At 45.2% G+C, this 23,671-nt stretch overlaps 1 protein-coding gene across 2 annotated transcripts in view; it reads right to left on the bottom strand.

The window, feature by feature from the left end:
* PPM1H (protein phosphatase, Mg2+/Mn2+ dependent 1H) overlaps window positions 1-23,671 on the bottom strand; it is a 194,880-nt gene that overhangs the window by 78,290 nt on the left and 92,919 nt on the right. For both annotated transcript variants that reach the window (XM_075930876.1, XM_075930885.1), the window contains exon 4: window positions 13,839-13,951. In XM_075930876.1, the coding sequence (XP_075786991.1) occupies window positions 13,839-13,951 (113 nt within the window). The remainder of the gene's footprint in view (window positions 1-13,838; window positions 13,952-23,671) is intronic.

Below are 23,671 nucleotides of genomic sequence, written 5' to 3' on the forward strand. Positions count from 1 at the left end.
GGGAGGCAGGCAGAGGGGGAATGGGCATAGCAGGGGGCCAGGAGGGTGGTAGCCAGGAGCAGTGACAGCAGGTGGGTGTGCCATCATGTGAAACATGATGGCACACATGGTATTGCACTGCTGCATGAGCTGGTCCCATGTGCGGTTCTGCCACTCTGAGTCCTCCATCCTTCTGTGCCAGGGTCTGCTGCATGTTGTGCAGGATAGTGATATGCTGGTGCATGAGGTCCCCCCGGGCTCTGGCCGCTGGTTCTGATGGCATGGCTCATCCCTCAGTCCCAGATGCTCCAGCTGTGGAGAACACAAAGAGGGAGAGGCAGTCAGTCATCCCTGCAGACACTGTCCCTGAGGCCATTCCCTCCTCTGTAAGCAGAGACCAACAGTCCTCAGGGAGAGTAGGGGGAAATCCTGGGAGCAAGGCCATGTGTGGCCTGCATAACGGGCCATGTCTCACCAGGGCCCAGAGGTTCCCAGGGGACCATGCTGCCCACTTCCCACCCTCCACCCTGGCCCACAGACAAGCAGGCAAGGGAAGTGTCTGGCCACAGTGGGATCCCCTCATGGACAGCAGAGGAGTCAGGAGCAGCCTGGCCCTCCCTGGTGTTGGAATGCTCATCTGTGGTTTGCAGCACTGCCTGCAGGAGCGAGTGTGTCTCGGGTCATGCCTGCGCTCTTGTGGCTAGCCTGCTTTCAGCCATTGCAGGTGCTGAGAGGGTCATGGCAGGATGTGTGTGGCCTCCCCTGAGCCTGGCAACAGAATCCCACCCATGCTCAGGGGCTGCCTGCTGCATCCGTGTGGTGCACACTAACGCAGCACGTGGTTCCACACGCATGGACTGCAGCATGATGTCCAGCCCGAGCAGTGTTAGAGACACTCATCCCCCCACCCGCTGTGCACCAGCCTCCCCATCCTCTGTGTGAAAAACTAAGACCACTCACCTGAAGATCCCTCCCCGGTGTCCGACGAGGCCTGAGAGACGTCCTGGCTGACAGGCACCAGCTCCAGGGTCAGGATGACAGTGTTTGTCTGCTCCTCCTGCTCCAGCTGGTCCTGGTCCTCCTGTTCCTCCTCCGCCGTGATCTCTGGCCAGATGATGATGGGGTTCTAGAGGCTGGAGTCCACCATGACAGGTGGGGAAGAGGCTTCCGCAACCCCCAGGATCCAGGGGCAGGTATGGGGTCCTGCCCCTGAGCGCGAGCTGCGTTCTGTGGCCTGGACATATCCCTGGCGGAGCTTCTTAATCTTACTCCGAACCTGATCCAAGGTCCAGGGTGGGTGTCCACGCTCCGCCAGGGACTCGGCTATGCGCTCAAAAATATCGGCGTTGCGCCGCTTGGAGTAGAGATCCTGCAATGTCTCCTCCTCACCCTACAGCTCGAGGAGGGACAGGATCTCCTCTCCGGACCAGGAGGGTGCCCACCTCTTGGTCCCCCAGGTGGGTCCTGGGACCCCTGGGATGCTCCCTGTGAGGGCCAGGGTTGTCTTGGGGGGCAAGACCTGTGGCAGAGAGAGCTGCACAGTGAGCTGCTGCTGTCAGGCCAGCTTCCTACCACAACGCTTGTCCAGGGTGCCTGCAGCTTTAAGAGGGGCCAGGAGATGGGAACTATAGAGTTCTGATTAATGTGGATGGAGTGGCCAAATTACTGTGTTATTTCCTGGAGGCCTCTTCTTTCAGAAGAAGGCTTCTTCCTCATACAAAGAGGATTACCAATGCTGGAAAAACCCCTCTTTTTTCAGTTTACTTTTGAAAGAACACGATTGCAGTGTGGACGTAACTCAGGTTTTGTTGGAAAAACTGCTGTTTTTCTGACAACACTCTGTAGTGTAGACATGGCGGCTGTGTCTACACTGGCATGAATTTCTGGAACTGCTTAAAACGGAATACTATTCCGTTTTCAGTTTTTCCGGAAAAGGAGCGTCTACATTGGCAGGCTGCTTTTCCGGAAAAGCCCCTTTTCCGGAAAAGCGTCTGTGGCCAATGTAGACGCGCTTTTCCGGAAAAGAGCCCCGATCACCATTTTCGCGATCGGGGCTTTTTTCGGAAAAGACTACTGGGCTGTCTACACTGGCCCTTTTCCGGAACAGTGTTCCAGAATAAGGACTTATGCCCAAGCGGGAGCAGAATAGTTTTTCCGGAATAGTGGCTGATTTTGTACAGTAGAGCGTTGTTGCTTTTCCGGAAATTCAAGGGCCAGTGTAGACAGCTCGCAGCTTATTCCGGAAAAGCGGCTAATTTTCTGGAATAAGTGGCCCAGTGTAGACACAGCCACCTGACTGGCTCAGCAGAGAAAGACCTGAGGATTACAGTACATGAGAGGCTGGATCGGAGACAACAGTTTGCCTTTGTTGCCAAGAAAGCCAATAGCATATTGGTACAGCCCTGCAAATCGCAGATATCCCCTTATATCCACAGGTATTCACATCCACAGATGTGGAAGTGGATATTCACAGCTCACTTTTGTGGATACAGATGCAGATACAAAATTGGTATCCGGAGAGGATTCTATATATTGGGCTGCATTTGTAGAAGCATTGTCAGCGAATTAAGGGAAGTGATTATTCCCCTCCATTTGGGCACTGGTGAGGCTACATCTGGAGCACTGCATCCAGTTTTTGGCTCCCCCACTACAGAAAGGGTGTGAACAAATCAGAGAATAACCAACGGAGGGCAAGAAAAATGACTAGGGAGCTGGGATGCATGACTTCTGAGTAAAGGCTGAAGGAACTGGGCTTGTTTAGTTTGCAGAAGAATGAAGGGAAATTTTGATAGCCTTCAACTACTGAAATGGGGTTCCAAAGAGGATGGAAAGAGGCTGTTCTCAGTACAGGCAGTCCCCGGGTTACGTACAAGATAGGGACTGTAGGTTTGTTCTTAAGTTGAATTTGTATGTAAGTCGGAACTGGTACATATTGTAGGGGAAACTCTAGCCAAACATTTCTCCAGAGCTCAGTTTTATTCTCCCACACCTCACTTCCCTCAGTCCTTTATTCTCAAGCTGAGGTGTCTGCTGAGAAAAGCCGCTCTGCGTCTCCCTGGTCTGCTGGGGGGGAGGGGGGGCGCTAGCTTTGTGTCTCCCTGGTCTGCTGGGGGGAAGCAGCTAGTGTGGGGTTGCCTCACCCCGTTTGTAAGTAGCGATCCGATGTAAGTCGGCTCCATGTAACCCGGGGACTGCCTGTAGTGACGGATGGCCGAACAAGGAGCAATGGTCTCAAGTTGCAGTGGGAGAGGTCTAGGTTGGATATTAGGAAAAAACCTATTTCACTAGGAGGGTGGTAAAACACTGGAATGGGTTCCCTAGGGAGGTGGTAGAATCTCCATCCTTAGAGGTTATTAAGGCCAGGCTTGACAAAGTCCTGGCTGGGATGATTTAGTTGGGGTTGGTCCTGCTCGAGCAGGGGTTGGACTAGACCTCCTGAGTTCTTGTCCAACCCTAGTATTGTATGATAAAAATATGTAAATAAAGTTGATTGTATAAACTGTAATTTGAGCCATCTTAATGTACAAAACAGAGCCTTGGCCACCCATAAAAAGGAAGTTAGTATATCTCCATCACAGAAATAAAACAACTGATATAATTATATGGTTGGACATTCCACGAAACAAAATGAAGTTGTATGTTGCCTAACATGGGTTTTTCTAACTGAATATAAGTTGAGAGTGGGTAGGCTATGTTGGTGCGGATATATCCTTTGGAGATTGGAGTATGAGGGTTCTTGGAACTAGTGTGGATGGAAGGTGACTAAGTGGGAGTCCAAAGGTTTGGTACATTGTCTGGATATCTCCCAAGGCAAATCTGCATGATAGACAACCATGAGTTTTGAAAGAAGGCTAGCTATAAAGTTACTACTCTGAATAGGGAATTAGTAAAAAAGAAGCAGTGATAAAATTGGATACAGCATTGTTACAGTAATGATACACAACTGTGTCTCTCTAGCACAGTATAATGCTTATGACTAAGTATATTTATTGGGTAGGCCAGAGAAATGACAGAACCATAGTGGCATGACTTTATAGTTTTTGTTGGGGGGACGGGGGCTGCTACATATTGCACCAAATGGTGGTTTTGGGAGGGTTTTATTTGTCTGGTTTCTTTTTCTGGTTTAGTTCCCAAGACAAGTGTCCTACAGTAAGCAAATCTAAATGAACAGATCACTGTGCAAGTCTACATCTTTCACATTGGTTGATAGCTTCCTGGATATCAGGTCCTGGAAAAAGGTCAGGTTTTTTGCAGTTGTCCCTTTTTAGGAATCCAGCATCAAGCAATAATCTAGAAGGATCTCTATGGTTGCAAACTACCTGAAAAGTTAAGTCTATGTTGGTGTAAGTCTCCTTATGCATATAATTTCAAGAAATAATTATAGAATGTGTGGGCACATTGGACGGGAGGGTACCCTTGCAGACAGACAAAAATCCTCTCTAATCTACATGTAAAGTAAGAAGGAATATTTAGAGTCATCACAGATATCACCAAGTACTGGTCCAGTTAGGACCACTGCACTACTTTCTACAACCCAACTAACAAGTGTTCTCAGCTTCCCTTAGTCTGGGCAATAATATCTGCCCAATATCATGGCAAAGTTTTTTTCTAGAGTTCCTGCACATATACATGCACAGAGTTGAGGCAGAACCCCGGTATCTAGTACAGCTCTAAGAAACTAGAAAATGGACTGTTAGCTAGATGCTGATGAGTTGTAACTGCTTAAGTTACCTGAAAAGCCCACAGAGTCCAAGGGTCAGGAGAAGTTGAAACAGGCTTCCAGCAAATCAGGGTTCTCAACAGACTTGAGGTACAATCCAAGCGAACTTGGGAAGCTTCCTTCTAACAGACTAAAAAGATTTGTGGCTCTTTGTCTGCCTGATCTTGTCTCAGTATTGGTTCTAAAAAGATTAATGAAGTATCCACAAGAGCTTCCCTTGTGTGATCTGTTAAAAAGGCATAGATAGGAGGGTATTCTTGTGGTTAATGTACTGCACTGGGAGACCTGAATTCAGTTCTCAACTGTGCCATAGACTTCCAGTCTGACCTTCACCTGCTTCAGTCTCCCATTCATAAAATCTGGGAGAACATTTCCCCTCTCCCATCCTTGTTTATCGGGTCAGGGCATGGATTCCCTCCTTCACTATGCACATATAAAATGGGAACCCAACACAAATGAACAGGAAGTGATTCCATTTACAATGGCTAATGTAGTTAAAAAGTGGAAATCCTATAGGTGAGAAAGCATGAGAAGGCATGCATCTTTGGAGCTGGTAAACAGAAAGTGGCTAGTCTATCTTTTGAAATTACTGCAAAAGTAATGTACCCTACACTTCCACATAACCTGCAATGCCAGTACCTCGTGTGGAAAAAAGTAGGACAGTCAGGACTGATGACCCATTTTGCATAAACTACTGTTTGCAATGGCCAAAAATACCTGCTAGATTGTTAGCTTAAGGGCTATGGATGTAACACAAGCTCTCTCATAGAAAAAACAAGCTTTGGAGAAGAGGTAGGAATGTGGCTTTGTCTTCAAAGGAATCCATGTGTGGGAGGGACTCTAGGCTTCTTTTTCATTCAGTTTGTCTTGAAACCTAATTCCTTTCTCTAACTCTCCTGACTTGCTGATCTAACCCATGTCTCTTCATTGCAAAATGGATCATTGTAGCCTGGTTTTCTGAAAATCACTGTCAACTGAGATCAGGAAAGCTTGTGCTTATCTTTGTCAACTACTATGATTACTTTGAAATTGAAATAATTAAAGGAGGACAGACTACTTTGGCATTTAAAAACAACTCCAACAACTTCATCAGGATAAAATGCTGTAAAACTTGAAATATTGCTGTTTTTTTAATCTTTCTTCAATTCTAATGTCTCCTTGCACAAAGAGGATGAAAAACAGGGAGAGAGAGCAAGTCCCTTAGGCATATACACCAGGCTTCCAAAGCAGGGGAGACACAAAGAAAATTGAGGGAATGTGGGATTTGCTTACATGTTCCCAAAGTGAATGACAGTACATTTATTTCCACGATTCTCTGTTGAGTGCAGACAGACTGTTTCTGCACACCAGATTGTAGCTGGAGGATAGAGAGAAATTTTAATTTTTAAAACATCAGCTTTGTTTTAAAAGGGTAGTTTCAATCCAGTCTGCATTGACAGAAAAAAGGACAAAGCAAGTCTAGGTTAGCTAATGAAGAAAATCAGAAGAGAAAGATAAGAAACCTGTAAAATCTTAAGTATTATTATAAATCTTAAAAAGTAAAACAAAAATAGTACGACACTAGGCAAATTGCTACCCCATGCTTAATTTTTAAATGGGCCTATAGATATATGCAGTGCTTTTTTGTGATGGTACTGCCCAGTATGCAGTACCGGCACCTCCAGGCAGAGCTCAACAACTTTTCCCCTGGAGTACTGGCACCTTTTTTCTGGATATATGGCAAATCATATTGCTAAAACTGTTTGGAGTAATGCCGTCATAATGACCACACTAATGTGTTGGGATTTCTGCTCCTTGAATTTTCCCTTTTTGAAAATTCCATTTACATTATAGCGTTGTGCTTCAGCTAATGGCCACATGGCTATATCCTTGCCTTTCTCATCTAGTTTGCACAATGATTAACTGTAAAAGTAAGCTCCACTTCTACAGACTATTAATGACTACAATAACGAAATGAGAGTGAATATGTGTATCCCAGAAGAGAATGGCAAATACACTCAGGGTGCGTATACACTGTGGCCCTAGCTCAAAATAAGCTACGCAATTTGAGCTATGCAAACTGCATACCTTATTTCAAGATAGTCTATTTTGAAATTTGGCACAGTCTACACAAGACCAAATTTTGAAATAGAACACTATTCCAACAAATCCCTTACTCCTCATGGAATGAGGTTTACAGGGATATTGGAATAGTGCACCCATTATTTTGAAATAACAGGCACTCTGTCAAGATGCAGAATAGCTATTTTTGGGATACCAGAAGTATCCTGAAAGAGCGCCACAGTGTAGACATACCCTCAGAGAGCTATGTAGCTAGTTTTGGGAGAAGATCGCTTTAATTGCAACCAAATGTAAAGAAGGCTTCAACACTGTATACATTAGTTTAATTTTCTCCTCTTTTAAGAATATAATATTTATTTTCATGTGACTCCAGGAACAAGGTTGAGACTGATTAGTCTTAACCCAAATGTGAATACCCTGTATAAAAAAAGCTACCCAGTGTGCTACTGTCATCTAACTTACCTGAAGCACATTAGAAAAAGGAAGAGAACATTTTCCCTGGAAATCCAGCTATGTCCGACATTTTAAAAGGAGAGAACACTCCTTTCTCTGAGGTGGCAGTTCAGGGAAGGTAGTAAGACAAAATATTTAAAAAAAAATCAGATTAAGCAAAGTCAAGTCCAGACCGTCATCCCCTGCTTTCATCTTATTCTTTTGTAAACAAATAAAGTTCAAGAATCTATCTGTAGATAGACCAGAGTTTTGTGACTTTGTGGGGAAAATAAAAGACAAGCTGATTATTTCTAAATGGAGTGATATAAGTGCAGTTCTTGAACAACTTCATAGTATCACTGTGTATGATGCAGTATAAAACGGTGATTCTTGCATTCTCTAATAAAATGGTCAGATCTGTACTGGGGCCACCATGAAAACTAAAGGAATTTTTATGACATAGCCTTAATTTCTTGATATCATATAAAAGTAATCAGAATGATATTGTGCAAGTGTTACACTGAAACTGTAACTGGCTAGTAATCAGCAAAGAATATCTGTCCATTTCCTCGTTTATGATCCCTGAACTACTGACTAAATTTAAAACACTCCAGCAACAACAGAAAAAAATCTTCCAAAGCAAATCGAAAAGAAATTTGACAAAACTCATATCAGGTTTTTTTAAAATTAGAAGTTACTATAACGTTGTATATTATATTGAATAATTATATAATTATTCAACTGAATATTTTATTGAATTAGTGCACAAGGAGGATTTACTGTTTTACACAAAGCAGCTATTCAGATACATATTCTGAAGTAATCAGGCCAGAGTATGTTACATGGGTATGCAAAACGCAGCATAATAGACTAAGACCAATATACATTGAAAACTTTACTTATTGAATACAAGACAACAGTGCTCCACTTAACTACCCAGATAACCTTGCTCAAACAATGCTGAATATCCTTTTTGCCAGCACTCATTTCACATAACATTTGAAGGAAACCAAATAGATGGCTTCACCTTGGGACCCATACCTTTAAAAGGAAAATACTGAAAGACTTTCTTTCTGTGTTCCCTTCTCCCCTGAAGGGGACAGTGTGCTAAGTAGGCTGCTGTTTAGCTTAGAGAGTAAGACACATTAAAAATCTTTGGCCAAAGTTCAGATATAGATTTTCACTGTTCAAGAAGGTATGTTTATGACAATCTAAGAATGGTCAGGCCTGCCAATTAAAGAGCAGAAGTGGCTCTCTCAGTAGGATGCTAACATCCTGTGCGGTTCCTACATAAGTACTGTAGAACTGCAACTCCTTGGTTAGCAAAAATTTAATTACATCATTGACATGAGCATCATCAGCTAAGACCATAACATCATGCTCAATAAGAGTATGTCACAAAACTTAGAATTAGCTCAGTTTTCCTCCCTTCCATACCCAACTGAAAATGTTCAGCTTGGTAAGTCTAGTAGTACATGCTGAAGTGAACTAGGGCTGTGCCAGAAGACTGCCTGCTGGTAATTTAGTAATATGGTAATTAAAGTCTTTTCATGGTATAATTACATATCAACTACAAAGGGACAGCTGCTATACAACAGTGCCAGCGTACATGGCATGAAATGATTAGATTTGAGAAGCTTTAGTGGTTAAACTGAATACCACAGCCATAACTCTGAGCATTGCAGAGCCCATTATTATTCAAGTCTCACACTTAGTTTTTCCTTGTTCTCATTGTTTCCTGCAGATACCTTATTTCTATGTTACTAGAAAGCCTTTTAAAATCCATCTTTGTAACCCCTCCTGTTTTAAAATGACACTGAATTTCCAGTCGCTCTATTTCAGGACAAGAGTCTGTACAAAGTAGATTTAACTTGGTACTTCTACAGTTCATATCACTGCAACATGTGATCTTCTTCCAAGTATTCTAGCCTGTAGGAAACAGCGATTCGTGTGTACATTTTTACAGGGAGTGCTAATATGCAAGTGAATGGAAGGGGGTTGAGGATGGGAGTCAGAGCAGGCATGAGAAAAACTGAGGGTAAGCTAAGTTAAATAGCTTTTGCATTTACTTCTGGAAGTAATGAGGAATTTCTTCTTTTGAGAGAATTCCACAGCACAGATGTAGCACCCAGGAAAGAAAAGTCTCCCACCTACATTTGATGAGCCTACCCTGTTAGCCAGGGAGCAGACAGCCTGAATGGGCCCCTGAGCAAGGTGTGGCTGGAGTGCAGCTCCACAATCCCAGAATGGGGCGAGGCGTTGGGTAGAAGGGGCGAGGCTGGGGACCCCTCCCCTCAGCTCTCAGAGCTGCACAGAACACACAGTGGAGCATTTCAGCAGCAATTTAAAGGGCCTAGGGCTCTGGCCACTGCCCTTTTAATAGTAGTAGCGACAGCATCTGGGAGTCCCCAACCCTTTTGAATCCCTGGGCCCTGGGGCAACTGCCTCCTTTGTCCCTCCTTTCCCCCATCAGTGTTCCCTTGGTTCACTGCAGTCATTCATACACATTTAAAAGGAGTCAACAGCAACAGTTCTGCTGGAGTAGAAATGTGATGATTGGCATCCGACTGGGACCAGAGGTGCCCCTCCCTCCCCCCCCCAGCAGACCAGGCTTTTCTTGCCGACAACGCCTCGGCGCTACGGGACCAACCCAGCAGCACCCCAGCTGCTCTGCCCCAGGCGTCCCCAAGTCAGCCGCTGCTGAAACTGACCAGTGGCTGACTATAGGAAGCCCGAGGCAGAGTTGCTCTGCCCCGGCTTCCTGGAATCAGCCGCTGATCAGTTTAAGCAGCGGCTGACTTGGGGACACCTGGGGTAGAGCAGCTGGGGTGCTGCCAGGTTGGTCACCCGCAGCGCTGACATGCGGCGCTGTGGGGACCTACCCGGCAGTGCCTCCAGCTGCTTTGTCCCAGGCGTCCAAATTCAGCCGCTGTTGAAACTGATCAGCAGCTGATTCCAGGAAGCCCAGGGCAGAGCAACTCTGCCTCGGGCTTCCTGTAGTCAGCCGCTGGTCAGTTTCAGCAGCGGCTGAATCTGGACGCCAGTTCCGACTTACATACAAATTCAACTTAAGAACAAACCTACAGTCCCTATCTTGTACGTAACCTGGGGCCTGCCTGTACTTATTAAGAGTAGACAGGGAGGGGCCATCTGTCACTGTAGGCAATCTCATCATACTATCCCCTCTATAAACTTATCAAGCTGATTCTTGAAACAACTTACATTTTTTCCCCAAGTACTCCCTTTGGAAGGCTTTTTCAGACCTCCCACCAATGGCTAGAAACTGTCATCTAATTTCAAGCCTAAACTAGTTGATGGACAGTTTATATTCTTTTGCCAGTATTGACCCTTAACTTAAGTATCTCCTCTCCCTCCCAGGTGTTTATCCCTCTGATGTATTTATAGACAGCAGTCATCTCTCCCCTCAGTCTTCATTTTGTTAGGCTAAACAAGCTAAGCTCCTTCGGCAGGTTCTCCATTTCTCCGATTGTCCCAGTAGCCAAATTAGTTGCCTCTTTATTTCTATGCTTCCTCTTTTTCCGAGCATACACTTTGGAGAGATTCAAAGGCCACTCAGATCCAACAGAATTCTCAGTAACAATTCAAGTGACTAATCAAAAACTTCACTTCCAGGTTTTTGGACTGGAACATCTTTTTCCCTGCGGGATCAGAGGACTTAGGCTTACTCCAGAAGATCCATTTGAATAACTAGCACTAAGAACATTGCCCATGTAAATATTCCACTCAGTTCCAAGAACCACCAGAGGCTCCTACATAAGGAAAGTTTTTGAGGACATGGTCTGTTCTCACTTAGGTCTTGATAAAAAAAGATACACAAGCAATATATTCTACGATAGAGCACTTTCTTCTTTCCAAACATTTCAAGTTTAGTCACATTGGAACAAAAGTAAAATTACTGCAGACCAAAAAGAACACTTCCGAAAACCCAGTTATACAGGGTTTTATATTAAAGTACCCATTCCAGAACAATCTATGGGGCAGAATAAAGAGCAAAGCCCCCTCCAATTAAATCACCTGTGACATAGTCAATGACTGCTACTTTCTAATCACACTCCTTTAGTCATGCAGAAGACAGAATTCTGAGCTAAAAGCTGAAGTGACAGGAATTGAATTTAGGATAGTGTCTTGTGAACTTCATTAGAGTGATTAAATAAGCGTCTGTAAGTCAGTCTAGAGAAATTTAATCTTAGAAGATCTAAAAGAAGCTAGTGTACAGATTTTAGTTATGTTAAAACTGAGTATTCCCAGTTGCTCCTAAGTCTGAGCATTTCTTGTATGAACAGCATGAGGCAGTGCTGAAGATGCTGAGACTTTTGCTCGGACTGTAAAAGATAACACAATAACGTCTCCTCTAACCTAGTCAGCTCCTGGAAGAGGGAGAGATCCACTTTCTTATCTTTTAAGCTAGCAGAAACCAGCTGTGATTATTTTTAAAATAAGGCAAGAGACCGAGTCATGTGGCTAGTAGTTCTGTGGATTGTTTACCTCTAACGTAGGTGTTATGCAATGTGCATATGCATTTCTCATTTATTTGGTCATCTTCACCTTGGCCTGATGTGATGTCCTCCTTCCTCTCCTCCCCCCCCGGCCGAGACTTGAGCTTCACATTTTAGGTGTCTTTTGTCAACATGAAATTAATGAGTAGTGCAAAATAAAAGCATGCGATGCCTTGTTCCTAATTCAACGTGTGTCTAACAAACATCAAGAAGAATCATAGCACCGGCATGCAGAGAACTAGGACTGGGTGTGCAAGCAATCACTCTTGCTACCTTTAAGATTTCTAGGCCTACTGCCCCCTTAAAACTCTAAGGCTTTTGTGCAGCACTATATCTGCTCTCTCGCTATCTTTTCTAATACATGCATATACATAATGAAACTGTGAAAATGCACACACACAAGCATGCGTGTGCACATACAGAAAAATCCATATACAGTTCTCTTCTAATGGCTTTCTGTCTAATGTTAGGGCTGACTACTCCCCTTTTCAAGCCAATGCAGTTTTGCTTCATACAACACAGAGAATAACCTACTTTTCCCTCCCTACTTTTCTCAGCTTGTTCTTTCCCAGTATGACAGAGCTGCTACACAAACAGCAGAAAGACTGGAAGTCTTACAAGAACAGTCTCTCTCTCTCCCTGGAGATGGTATGGGAAAGAGAAAGAGAGATTTCCATTAAGTTCACCCTAAGTTTTGACTTCATCACAGGCCTGCACAACTCGGAAAGTGGAGAGGGCCATATTACTCCAAAGAAAACAGCTGCGAGCCGCAAGAAGGGTTGCCAGATGCTCTCCAAAAAAATACTGAATACGCCGGCTTTAAAAAAAAAAAAAAAACCACTCCACCACGTGTCGGGCATACAGAAAAAACCCCACACCACCGGGCTTCAGCATGCAACAACAGATTTTGTTGAAAGCTCAAGATTTTGTTGAATAAATTCATACACAAGGGAAAGACTCACAGTCACACATAAAGAGAAGAAATATCTCAGCGCAAAATTTTTTCGCTCTGATACAAGTTACAATATCGACGGGGCGTAGATTTTACCAGCTGGCAAGCTGTAACGAGGCGGGGCCGCCCTGTGGCGGCGAGGGCAACCCCCCCTGCGCTCCAACAGCGCTGACTCCCGTGCTGCACGGGGAGTGTGGCGTTCTGACAGCGGTCTGCGCTGCGCAAGCGGTCGCCCAGCCGACAGGTGTGTAGGGGGGGCCGAGTCCTGGGACGGGAGCCGGAAGTGGGGGCGGGGCCACACACGGGCGTAGGGCGGGGCCAGAGCTTGTGTCCCTGTCGTCACAAGAGAGCACCGCTTTCAAAAGGCGAGTAGAGGAGAGTGGAAGAGAGAAGGGAGGAAATATTATTTCCAAAAGTCATCATGGGCCGCACAGTGAGCCTCTTCAGGCCGCATGCGGCCCGCAGGCCATATGTTGTGCAGGCCTACTTCATCAGAAGACTGGAAAAACAGCTTCTTCTCAGTAATATTTCCAGGGGCAAATTTTTTATAATTGTCGTCATCATTATTTAAATAAGAGATTAGGTAAGTGACCTGAACTTCTGAGGAGTCCATCAAGGGATAGGCGAATACATAAATCAGGATTTATTTATTTTAATCCTTTCCTGGTCATGTCCCCAGTTACAAAAGCACTAGCCACATCTATCACAATTGATTGGCTCTGCACCCATCAAGAATTAGCTAGGAGATCCTCTCAGACTAGACTGGAGGAACAAAAGCAAATTCTAGTTCTAAAAGTTCTTTCAATTCTCAAACAGAAATACTCAACTCTTTCAAACAGTGGTTAATAAAAAACTTGCACTAGAACACACAGTAAAAATGATTTTTTTATTTCATACTACACAAGAGTCATTAAGAGACTGCCAACAAGGAACACCAGAAAATTCAACTTCTCTAAAGATCATTTTATCGGAAGACAGGTCTTATGCTAGTTTTAGTTTCTACTAAATACCTTCTGCAACAGAACAATATAAACAGTAAGGCATATTATTTAAATTGAAAGGAATTCCAATCAAGGATCAGGGCCCCATTGTGCTACTTTGCTAATTGCCTGTTGAAAAGGAAATAATTATTTTTAGGCAAAAAAATTCCAAAACTAGAGAGAGTTGCTTTGCTTACCTACTGTCACCAGCATTTGCCACATAGAGTTTCCCCAACATATACACAACAACAAGGGCTGTGCAGCCACCAGATATATTGTAAACACTCCTCTCTCGCTCGATTTGCAAGTCCTGAGGAAAACAGAAGAGAGTTTATAAAATAGCTGTGCAATTAGCATTTAGGAAGAAATTTTATTAAAAACTTAACATATTCATATTTCTAATCCAAAAGTTCTGTTGAGTTTGTCTGCTTGTTGCTGCCAGAACTGTATGTTCCGGGAAAAAAATGGAATGACTATGAGCAATGTACACAGTGCCCAATCCCATTTGTTCCATGGATAAAGTATTCTGTTTAGTATCTTGCAAGACATACAAGAATGAAGTGCAGTGTTACCCACGGAGGCCATCCTCTGACGAATATTTGAATTACACTCTGATTTTCTGATATATTCACAATTTCTATTACTGCCTACAAATCAAAATTGAGAGGGGTGGAGGGGGGGAACAAAAGAAATCAAATCTAAGAGTATTTTGTCAGAGAAATATAAGCATAAAATAAACATCTTTAATATATCTGCCATCTTTGCCATAGACAAGTTTTAAGTTGGTATTCATCCCTATGGATTTTTTTTTAAACCAAGACAGGAGTATTTCAAAAAAGAGGCAGAAACTTTTAACCATCAAAATAATTTAAACCCATACACTAAAGTGCATTTTGAAGGCACTACCAACTATGTTAAAATAGCTTTATTCCTTGGTTTTTACTAACAATCCTTTCAAAATCTGAAATCAATGTCTGTTCCCTTACCCATTTTCAGTCTGCTGTACACATGCTTTGGGATTGTAAGGATGCAAATATTATATTTTGTTTTAATAGATGACTTCAAAAGTATTTTTTATGATGCAAACGAGGGAGTACTACAACAAGCCTGATTTTTTCCAGAGTATGTCTACATTACAAAATTACATTCACATAAGTTATGATGATGATGTACAGACACCATGATAATTAAATCACCTTTGCATATTTACACTATGTTCCTTGTGTCAGTGGTGCATTACCTGTATCAGTGCAGCGCACCCATGCATATCCCACTGTGCAACCTGCCATCAATCAGTGCAGGGTGTTTTGGGAATGGTTTGCAATGCCTCGTGGAGGCAAATGAATTGCAAAAGGGTGACTGGGAAAATGATTTCTATGTCCTATAATGCAGTTTTCTCCATCCCATAATGTTTTGTGCCTCTTTTTCTAAAGCCCCATAAACCTAGGTGCATGTCATCTCTGAGAAGCCTGGATCTTGCATAGTTCCGTACTACTATGATGAGCATTGCAAGTAAGGGATGTCTGATCCTGCTGTATTTACAGTATTGCCAGAAAAGCTGTGGGAAATGATTCCTTGAAGACTAGATTGCTGTGTAACATGGACAAAAGTAATTCAGAATTGTTGGCTGCATTCACAGTGCACAGATGGTGGAGTGCCAGTTCTGGGCCCAGGAAACAAGCACTGACTGGCGGGACCATGCTGTCATGCAGGCTTGTGATGACAAAGTGGTTGAAGAAATGTTGAACGTGCAAAGCCACATTCTTAGATCTGCAAGCAGCGCTTTTGCTTGCCCTTTGGTTCAGCAGCACCATACTGAAAGCTGTAGTGAGTGGAAAAGTGAGGCAGTGATAACTGTGTGGTATTGGCATGTGCTCAGGCACACCCTAATGTCTCGGGCTGGCTAGCCCGAGCCATTTTTGCGCCCTAGGCCCCACCTGGCCCGGCAGCACCACGCAGCCCAGCAGCACGGCACGGCGCCCTAAGGCGCCTGGGAGCGCCCCCGCTCAGCACGGCAGCGCCGCACAGCACCCGAGGTGCCCGGGAGCGCCCCCGCCCAGCCCTCCAGCACCATACGGCGCCCCGGGGCTGCCCCTCCCTGGCCCTGCAGCTTGGGCTGGCTCTGACTCCAGCCTTGCAGCTGTAAGGCAGAAGCTGAAGGTGGGGGGGGGAGGGGGGAAATAAGAGGAAGGGATGGGAGAGGAAGAGGCTTTTGCAGTGGGGGAAGGTGGAGGAGGAAGAAAGGGGAAGGGGTGGAAGGGGCTTGTACGGGGGGGGAAGAGAGGGGGAAGAAAGGGGAAGGTACCAAAGGGACAGGGTAGACGAGACACAAATGCTAGGGGGAAAGTGAAGACAATGAGGAAAAGGGCAGGAGGGGAGGTGTCAGTGGGAGGGTGATGCTGTAAGAGGAGAGGGGAAGGGCATTGGGGATTGGAGTGGGAGGTGCTGGCAGAAGGCTTGACAGAAGGCATAGGCATGAGGAAGGTGGGGTTGGAGCAAGTCATGTGTGAGGGCACAGGGTCATGAGGGGAATGGGGGCAGTGGGTGGTGAGGGGATGGGCACCAGGGAAAAAAGGGCAAAGGGGGCAGGGGCAGTGAGGGAAGGGAGAGGCACCAGGAGGGTGCAGGGGTAAGGGAAGGTGTAGGGGCCTGGGGGTGAAGCAGAAGGGCAGACACCTGCAGGGGAGGGACCAGCACCAGAGGAGAGAGGCGAAGGAGGTGTTAGGAGAGGGGATGAGGAGGGGTAGCTCACATGATCAGAGTGGGGCTACTGGAGGAATGGGCACAGGGAGGAGAGAAGGGCTGGTGGAGGAGGAGCAGGTCTCAGGAAGGCTGAGGGCAGTGAGAACGGCAGGAGTCAGGACAGCAGAGGAGGGTGAGGGGTTGGGAGGCAGCAGGCACCAGGGGAGTAGATGGAGCAAGGGGAGGAGACATGGCAACAGAGGGGAAAGGTAGATATTTATTAATAACTTGGGTGCCACAATGGCACATCCAAACAAATCACATGAATTCAGTACTGGTGCACAACACAAAATTCATTCTACTCATGGGAGGAAACTCTTAGAGGGAACTCTTCCCCCCCCCCCCCAGCCTCTCCACCCCCGCATTAATGTCAGACACATTGGATTAATGCAATTGCAGGATAGTTGCATGGGGGGGAGTTGGTGGGGGCAAAACGAATCCCTATTGGTAGGAGGATGGTGGGAAAAGTCCTTGGGTCGGGGGTCACATAACACTTTTTACTTTTGGTTATGTGCCCATCTTGCCTGGAGAGGGTTACCCTCCAGGGGCATGGCTAATGGGGGTCAGGGGCGTGGCTAATGGGGGGGGGAGGTCAAAGTGCATTTTAAAAAAATTCTTTGGATGCACACCCCAATGAAATGTGCTGTGTACGTCTATGCTGTGTGGATGTTTTGCAATACCAGATTGCTGCTAATCAGTTGAGAATCAATATGGTGTTGGGAAGCTCATTCTGGGGGTTGCTGTGATGCAAGCATCCATGTTCTCCTATGAAGGACTCACTCTCTGGGCAACATGCAGGACATAGTGGATGGTTTTGCAGTAATGCAGTTGCAGAACTGTGGTGGGGCAATGGATAGTACACATCCCTATTTTGGTACCAGACCACCTTACTCCAGTGTACACCAACAGAGAGGGGTACTTTTCTGTAGTACTGGAAGTGCTGGTAGGCTGCTCAGAGAAGATGCATGATGCATTCATCTTTAAAAACACAAGCCTCTTCAGAAAGCTGTAAAGCAGGGACTTTCTTTCCAGACCAGAAGACTATCACTGTGGATTGCTGATATACCAATAGTGATCCTGGGAGATCTAATGCCTTTACTCATGTGGTTCACAAAGCCATACACTGGCCACCTTGACAACAGTAAAGCATTGCTTTAACTATAGACTCAGAAGGTGCAGAATGACAGTAGAATGTGTGTCTGACTATCTGAAAGGTTGCTGGTACAGTCTACCCATGAGATTAGACTTCAGTGAAAAAAGATCCTAATCGTTATAGCTAGCTGCTGTGTCCCTCATAATATTTGTGAAGCAAAGAGAGAAAAAGTTTTTGCCTTGAAGGAGCAGATGTCTGCTGATTTTGAGCAGCCAAGTACAAGACCTATAAGAAGAACTCAGCATGAAGCTATATAGCTTATGGAGACTTTAAAATACTATTTTAATAGTAAGACACAGTAATCTGTGTTGGTTTAGTGTGCTCTGCCTTGCATTGCTTTTTTTGCACCCCGTTATGAGCCTTGTAATGCATAGTGTGCATAGTAATATAACATTGCATATGCACCTATCAACTGTGAATAACGTCAGCCTCAACCAGCATATGTTGTGAACTAATAAAAATGAATTAAGTTTCCATAAATAGACTTTTATTCAACATCCATGCAAACAGACACAGTTATAATTGAATGAAATTTTATAAATACAGGGAAAAGAACTTTTCAAGGAGAATGAACAGTCATTTCCATTTCACAGAACACATATACCAACCATGTATCTCACAGGTCAGTGCATGTACTGCTGTGCTTGCTGCAGTATCCCTCAGGGTGGAGTGACAGGCACAGTACAGTGGTACGGTGCCTGATGTCACATATAATGCAGTACTCTGTGGGCTGCAGAGGGAGGCGAGCATGGAACTGTTGAACCCAAAGGTTTGCAAGAGTATACAGCATGTACAAGTGTATCTGCAGCAGCAGAAGCTTGCAGCATCTCTTGGAACGTGTCAGCTTGTGTTCTCTTCCCTCCTCTCCTTATCTGGCTGTGCCGTGTGGCTGGTGTGAATGCAGAGATTCTCAAGATAACTTCTGCAGCTGCAAAAGATACCATATATAGAGGTACTACTGTGAAAACTTGGCATACTGAACTCACTCCCCTTGATCCACACAACTGGCAAGCACTGCATTCTCACTTAACTTTGGGATTCATAAAGGAGAAGCAGTCAGAACGATGGTGAGTATAGCCCAGGAGGGAGGTGAATAGTTCACAGGCATGCCTCTAGGACAACAAAACTGAATACTGGCACTGTTTTCCATAGGTGGTGGAGATTTTGGCTGAATTCCCTCTGCTGAGGGTTACAGAGGCGAATAGGAAACAGCTCCTACAGGCAATCAGCTATAGATCGGGGATACATGCTGCTAGCTTGTGTACTGCAATGGTGCCTGCAGAAATAATTATTGATGTGGGAAAGTGGCCTATCACTGTGGGAGAAATAATGCAGTCCTCCCCAGAAACCTTGGGTAGTGGATTGCAGATCACCCTCACAAAAAAGTTTCCTCGAGATCGTTAGAGAGGATTCATAGGACATGCTGGTGTGCACAAACAATTCTGCAAGACCCCCTTTGCCTAACTGTAGAGGGGAAGCAGAGTTACTATCTGCTTCTCACTCTATTAGGGTGTCTCTACACAGCAGCACTAGCTCGAAATAATCTATTCAATTTGTGCTACGCAAATTGCGTAGCTTATTTTGAGATCATCTATTTTGAAATCTGGCACTGTCTACACAGTGCCAAAGTTCAAAATAGACCGCTATTCCTACAAGTCCATTAATCCTCATGAAACGAGGTTTACCGGAACATGAGAATAGCATGCCCGAAATAGCGCTGCTATCTAGACGTACCCCTAGTGATTTCTTTCTTTCTCTTAGCACAAATAAAAATTAAGAGTAAACAAACAGATGTGCGTCTGCAATATCAAATCAAACTGAGTGCTAACCAGAGACTCTTTCCTTTGTACCAGTCTCACTTGTGCTTGACTGTAGGGACTGGCTGGACTGTGAAGAGCCACAAAACAGGTCCTTGCTTGCTGTGCCACTGGCGTGCCAGGTTCCATATTCCTTCTCCTCACTGCTCACAGCTGGGGCCTGTGACATGGTGCTCCTTGGGGTGGTGGTGGGTCTCCGCCAAGGATGGCATGCAGATTTTTGTAAAAGTAGCACATCTGTGGCTCTGCAGTAGAATGATGGTTAGCCTCTCTTGCCCTTGCTACCCTTGCTCTTGGCTTTCACACAGCACTGCTGAGGGTCCATGTAATAGCTCTTCTCCCCCATGCCCCAAGTGGCTCATAAATAAAGATGTTTCTACAGCTGGAATAGAGCTATCTCTTCTTCCCACAGATTCACCACCGCCTGTTTACTCCAGGCAGCAGTGCATCTGCAGCATGGAGCCAGCACAGCCCATTGCTAGGTGACCTCTCTGTGCCAAGCTACCAAGAAATGAAATTCCAAACATTTATAGGATTTTAAAAAGGGGAGGGAAGTGTACCTGCATACCTTGCTAATGAGCAGTGGAATTCAAAACCATGTCTGACGTGGTCTGGTGGAGTATTGGGGGGGGGGGGGTGTCTCCCGGAAGCCACTAATGTTGATGTACATAATGCTGCATCTCCCGACACCACATCCACCTAATTACACCAGTTGAAGCACTCGTTATCTTATCAAAGAAAGCTATCAGATTAGTTTGGCATGACTTGTTCTTCATAAACCCATGCTGGCTATTCCCTATCACTTTATTACCTTCCAAGTGTTTGCATATGATTTCCTTAATTACCTGCTCCATTATCTTCCCTGGGACAGACGTTAAACTGACCGGTCTGTAGTTTCCTGGGTTGTTCTTATTCCCCTTTTTATAGATGGGCACAATATTTGCCCTTTTCCAGTCTTCTGGTATCTCCCCTGTCTGGCATGATTTTTCAAAGATCATAGCTAAAGGCTCAGATACCTCCTCTATCAGCTCCTTGAGTATCCTGGGATGCATTTCATCAGGACCTGGTGACTTGCTGACATCTAACTTTCCTAAGTGATTTTTAACTTGTTCTTTGTGTATCCTATCTTCTAAACTTACCCTCTCTCTGCTTGTATTCACTACGTTAGGCACATCTCCAGACTTCTCGGTGAAGACCGAAACAAAGAAGTCATTGAGCATCTCCGCCATTTCCAAGTTCCCTGTTACTGCTTCTCCCTCCTCACTAAGCAGTGGGCCTACCCTGTCCTTGGTCTTCCTCTTGCTTTTAATGTATTTATAAAAGGTCTTCTTGTTTCCCTTTATGCCTGTCGCTAGTTTGATCTCATTTTGTGCCTTTGCCTTTCTAATCTTGCCCCTGCATTCCCGTGTTGCTTGCTTATATTCAGCCTTTGTTAGTTGTCCTAGTTTCCATTTTTTATATGACTCCTTTTTTATTTTGAGATCATGCAAGATCTCCTTGTTAAGCCAAGCTGGTCTTTTGCCATATTTTCTATCTTTCCTACACAGCGGAATTGTTTGCTTTTGGGCCCTTAACAACGTCCCTTTGAAATACTTCCAACCCTCCTCAGTTGTTTTTCCCTTCAGTCTTGCTTCCCATGGGACCTTACCTACAAGTTCTCTGAGCTTATCAAAATCTGCCTTCCTGAAATCCATTACCTCAATTGTGCTGGTCTCCCTTCTACCTTTCCTTAAGATCATGAACTCTATACTGTCTTCCACTTTCAAGTTCTCAACTAGTTCCTCCCTATTTGTTAAAACCAAATCCAGAACAGCTTCTCCTCTGGTAGCTTTTTCAACCTTCTGAAACAGAAAGTTGTCTCCAATGCAGTCCAGAAACTTATTGGATAGCCTGTGCCTCGCTGTGTTAGTTTCCCAACATATGTCTGGATAGTTGAAGTCCCCCATCACCACCAAATCTTGGGCTTTGGATAGTTTTGTTAATTGTTTAAAAAAGGCCTCATCCACCTCTTCCACCTGGCTAGGTGGCCTGTAGTAGACTCCTAGCATGATATCACCCTCGTTTTTTACTCCTTTTAGCTTAACCCAGAGACTCTCTACACGGCTATCTCCTACGTTCATCTCCACTTCAGTCCAAGTGTGTACATTTTTAATATACAAGGCAACCCCTCCTCCCTTTTTTCCCCTGTCTGTCCTTCCTGAGCAAGCCGTACCCTTCCATACCAACATTCCAATCATGTGTCCCATCCCACCAAAAAAATTATCAGTCTTGACAGTGACCCATGTAGCCCTCCATAGCTGGAAGGATAATTCTGTTCAGAGCTCTAAATTTTACTCATGTGACGTGCAAAAGTCACCCTGCTCTGTTAAATGAAACGAGACTCAAAAGAGCTTTCCTGCTTTGCAACAATGTACACAAGGAAATGTAAGACACCGTTATTTTTATTTCCACTCATACTGGAAATAAGTGTTCAAGTGGCATCTGGAGATTTTGCTGCATAGCTCCCATTAATTTAATGAACATGTCTGATAGTTAAAATTCTCTGTATACTACCTGGAAAATCTTTGTCACAGTACATATGTCACAATGACAGAGTATAGCAGTAGTATCCAACCTTTTTAACCACAAGATCACTTTTTTCAATTTAAGTGCAATGTAAGATCTACCTCAAACCCAAATACCCTTGCCCCACTTCCTTCCTGCCCCTTTTTTGAGGCCCTGCCCCTTCTCCACCCCTTTCCCTAGACCTTACCCTGCTCACTCCATCCCCCTTCCTCACTCACTTTCACCAGACTGGGTAGGGGGATGGGGTGCAGGCTCTGGTCTTGGGCCAAGGAGTCTGGAGTGTGTGAGGGGCTCTGGGTTCAGCCCAGGGTGGGTGATTGGGGTCCAGGAGGGATTTCAGGGTGCAAGCTCTGGGAAAGAGAAGGGGGACTCGCGGCTGGGGCAGGCAGGGGTGGATATAGGGCAGGGCGAGTGGGGCGGCCTCCCTGGGCCCCTGCGCTTCAAGAAGTCCTGCGCATGCGCCGTGGCGCCAACACGCATGTGCCGTGTCAAAGGGGGGCCCCATTAAATTGTGCTGCCCTAAGCCCCACAAAATCGTCATCTGCCCCTGGGGGCAGGTGGTTGGGGGATGGAGGGGGTTCAAGACTGGGATATGGATTCAGGATGCAAGCTCTGGTTGGGCACCATTTAACTGAGATGGCTTCAGGCTGGTGGATCAGTGGGGTTAAGGAAGGCTTACTCCTGCCCTGGCCCTACACAACTCCTTAAAGCAGCTGGCATGTACAGCAATGGCTCCATGTGCTGCCCCTCATCTACAGGCACTGAGCACAGTTTCTACTAGCCACGGTTCCCGTTACTGATCAATGGGAATTGCAAGAGATGTATCTATAGTCAAGGACAGCATATGGAGAGACCCTGCTGTGCCTCTCTCAGGGGCTACAGGGACATGCCAGCCACTTCCAGGAGCAGCAATTACCACAGGGATAAATTACTCCAGCCACGACAAGTTAGGGATTTTAGAACTCACTGCTCAAAGAATTAAATTGAAGTGTAAGAGAGAAATGAACATTATGAAATGCACAAACCAGTCAAAACTCAAAAATAACACACTTTGCAAGTAATAAAAGTAGTACTGTCTTTTAGCGTATATAACCCGCAAGTTATACACATTTTTACAACCTCCCGCCCCGTGGGGTACACATATCCACAGAGTATACAAGTTTATTTTTACTCGCCTGCTCTGCGCTCTCTGTTCCCCCCCGCCTGGAGGAGGGTGGGTTGCGCCTGGCTGTGGCTGTGCGGAGCCTGGACACGAGTGAGACTCCTCTCCCACAGGCCAGCCAGCTCGCCTGTGCTGCGCTCTACGTTACCACTACTGGCAGCAGGTATGTGCAATTACCTTAAAGTAGCGTATATAACCAGCAGGTTATACATGTCCACGGGTTATCTAAAACTTTTTTTTTAAAAAAACACATTCAGGAAAAAAACGTGGGTTATACACGAGTGCGGGTTATATATGCTAATTTACGGTAACAACAACCCCCCATGTATGTGTTGGGTCAGGAGAGGAGAGTGAAGGGAAGCTTGTAAGAATGACAGACACACACACAGTGTGAGAGAGTGACAGATTTGCATTGCCAAGCTCCCTCCATCCTCTTCTATACCTTATCTCCACACAGAGAAAAGTGGGGGGAGGAGGAACACCCTGACATCAGCACTCCTCCTCTTCTCCCTCCCACACTCTGCACAGCAATCAGGATGCTCCCAGGGGACAGCTCCAAGGCAGAGGGCAGGAGCAGCATGACAGTGGGTG

The sequence above is a fragment of the Pelodiscus sinensis genome, chromosome 1 (assembly GCF_049634645.1).
Source record: "Pelodiscus sinensis isolate JC-2024 chromosome 1, ASM4963464v1, whole genome shotgun sequence".
NCBI classification, from domain to species: Eukaryota; Metazoa; Chordata; order Testudines; family Trionychidae; genus Pelodiscus; species Pelodiscus sinensis.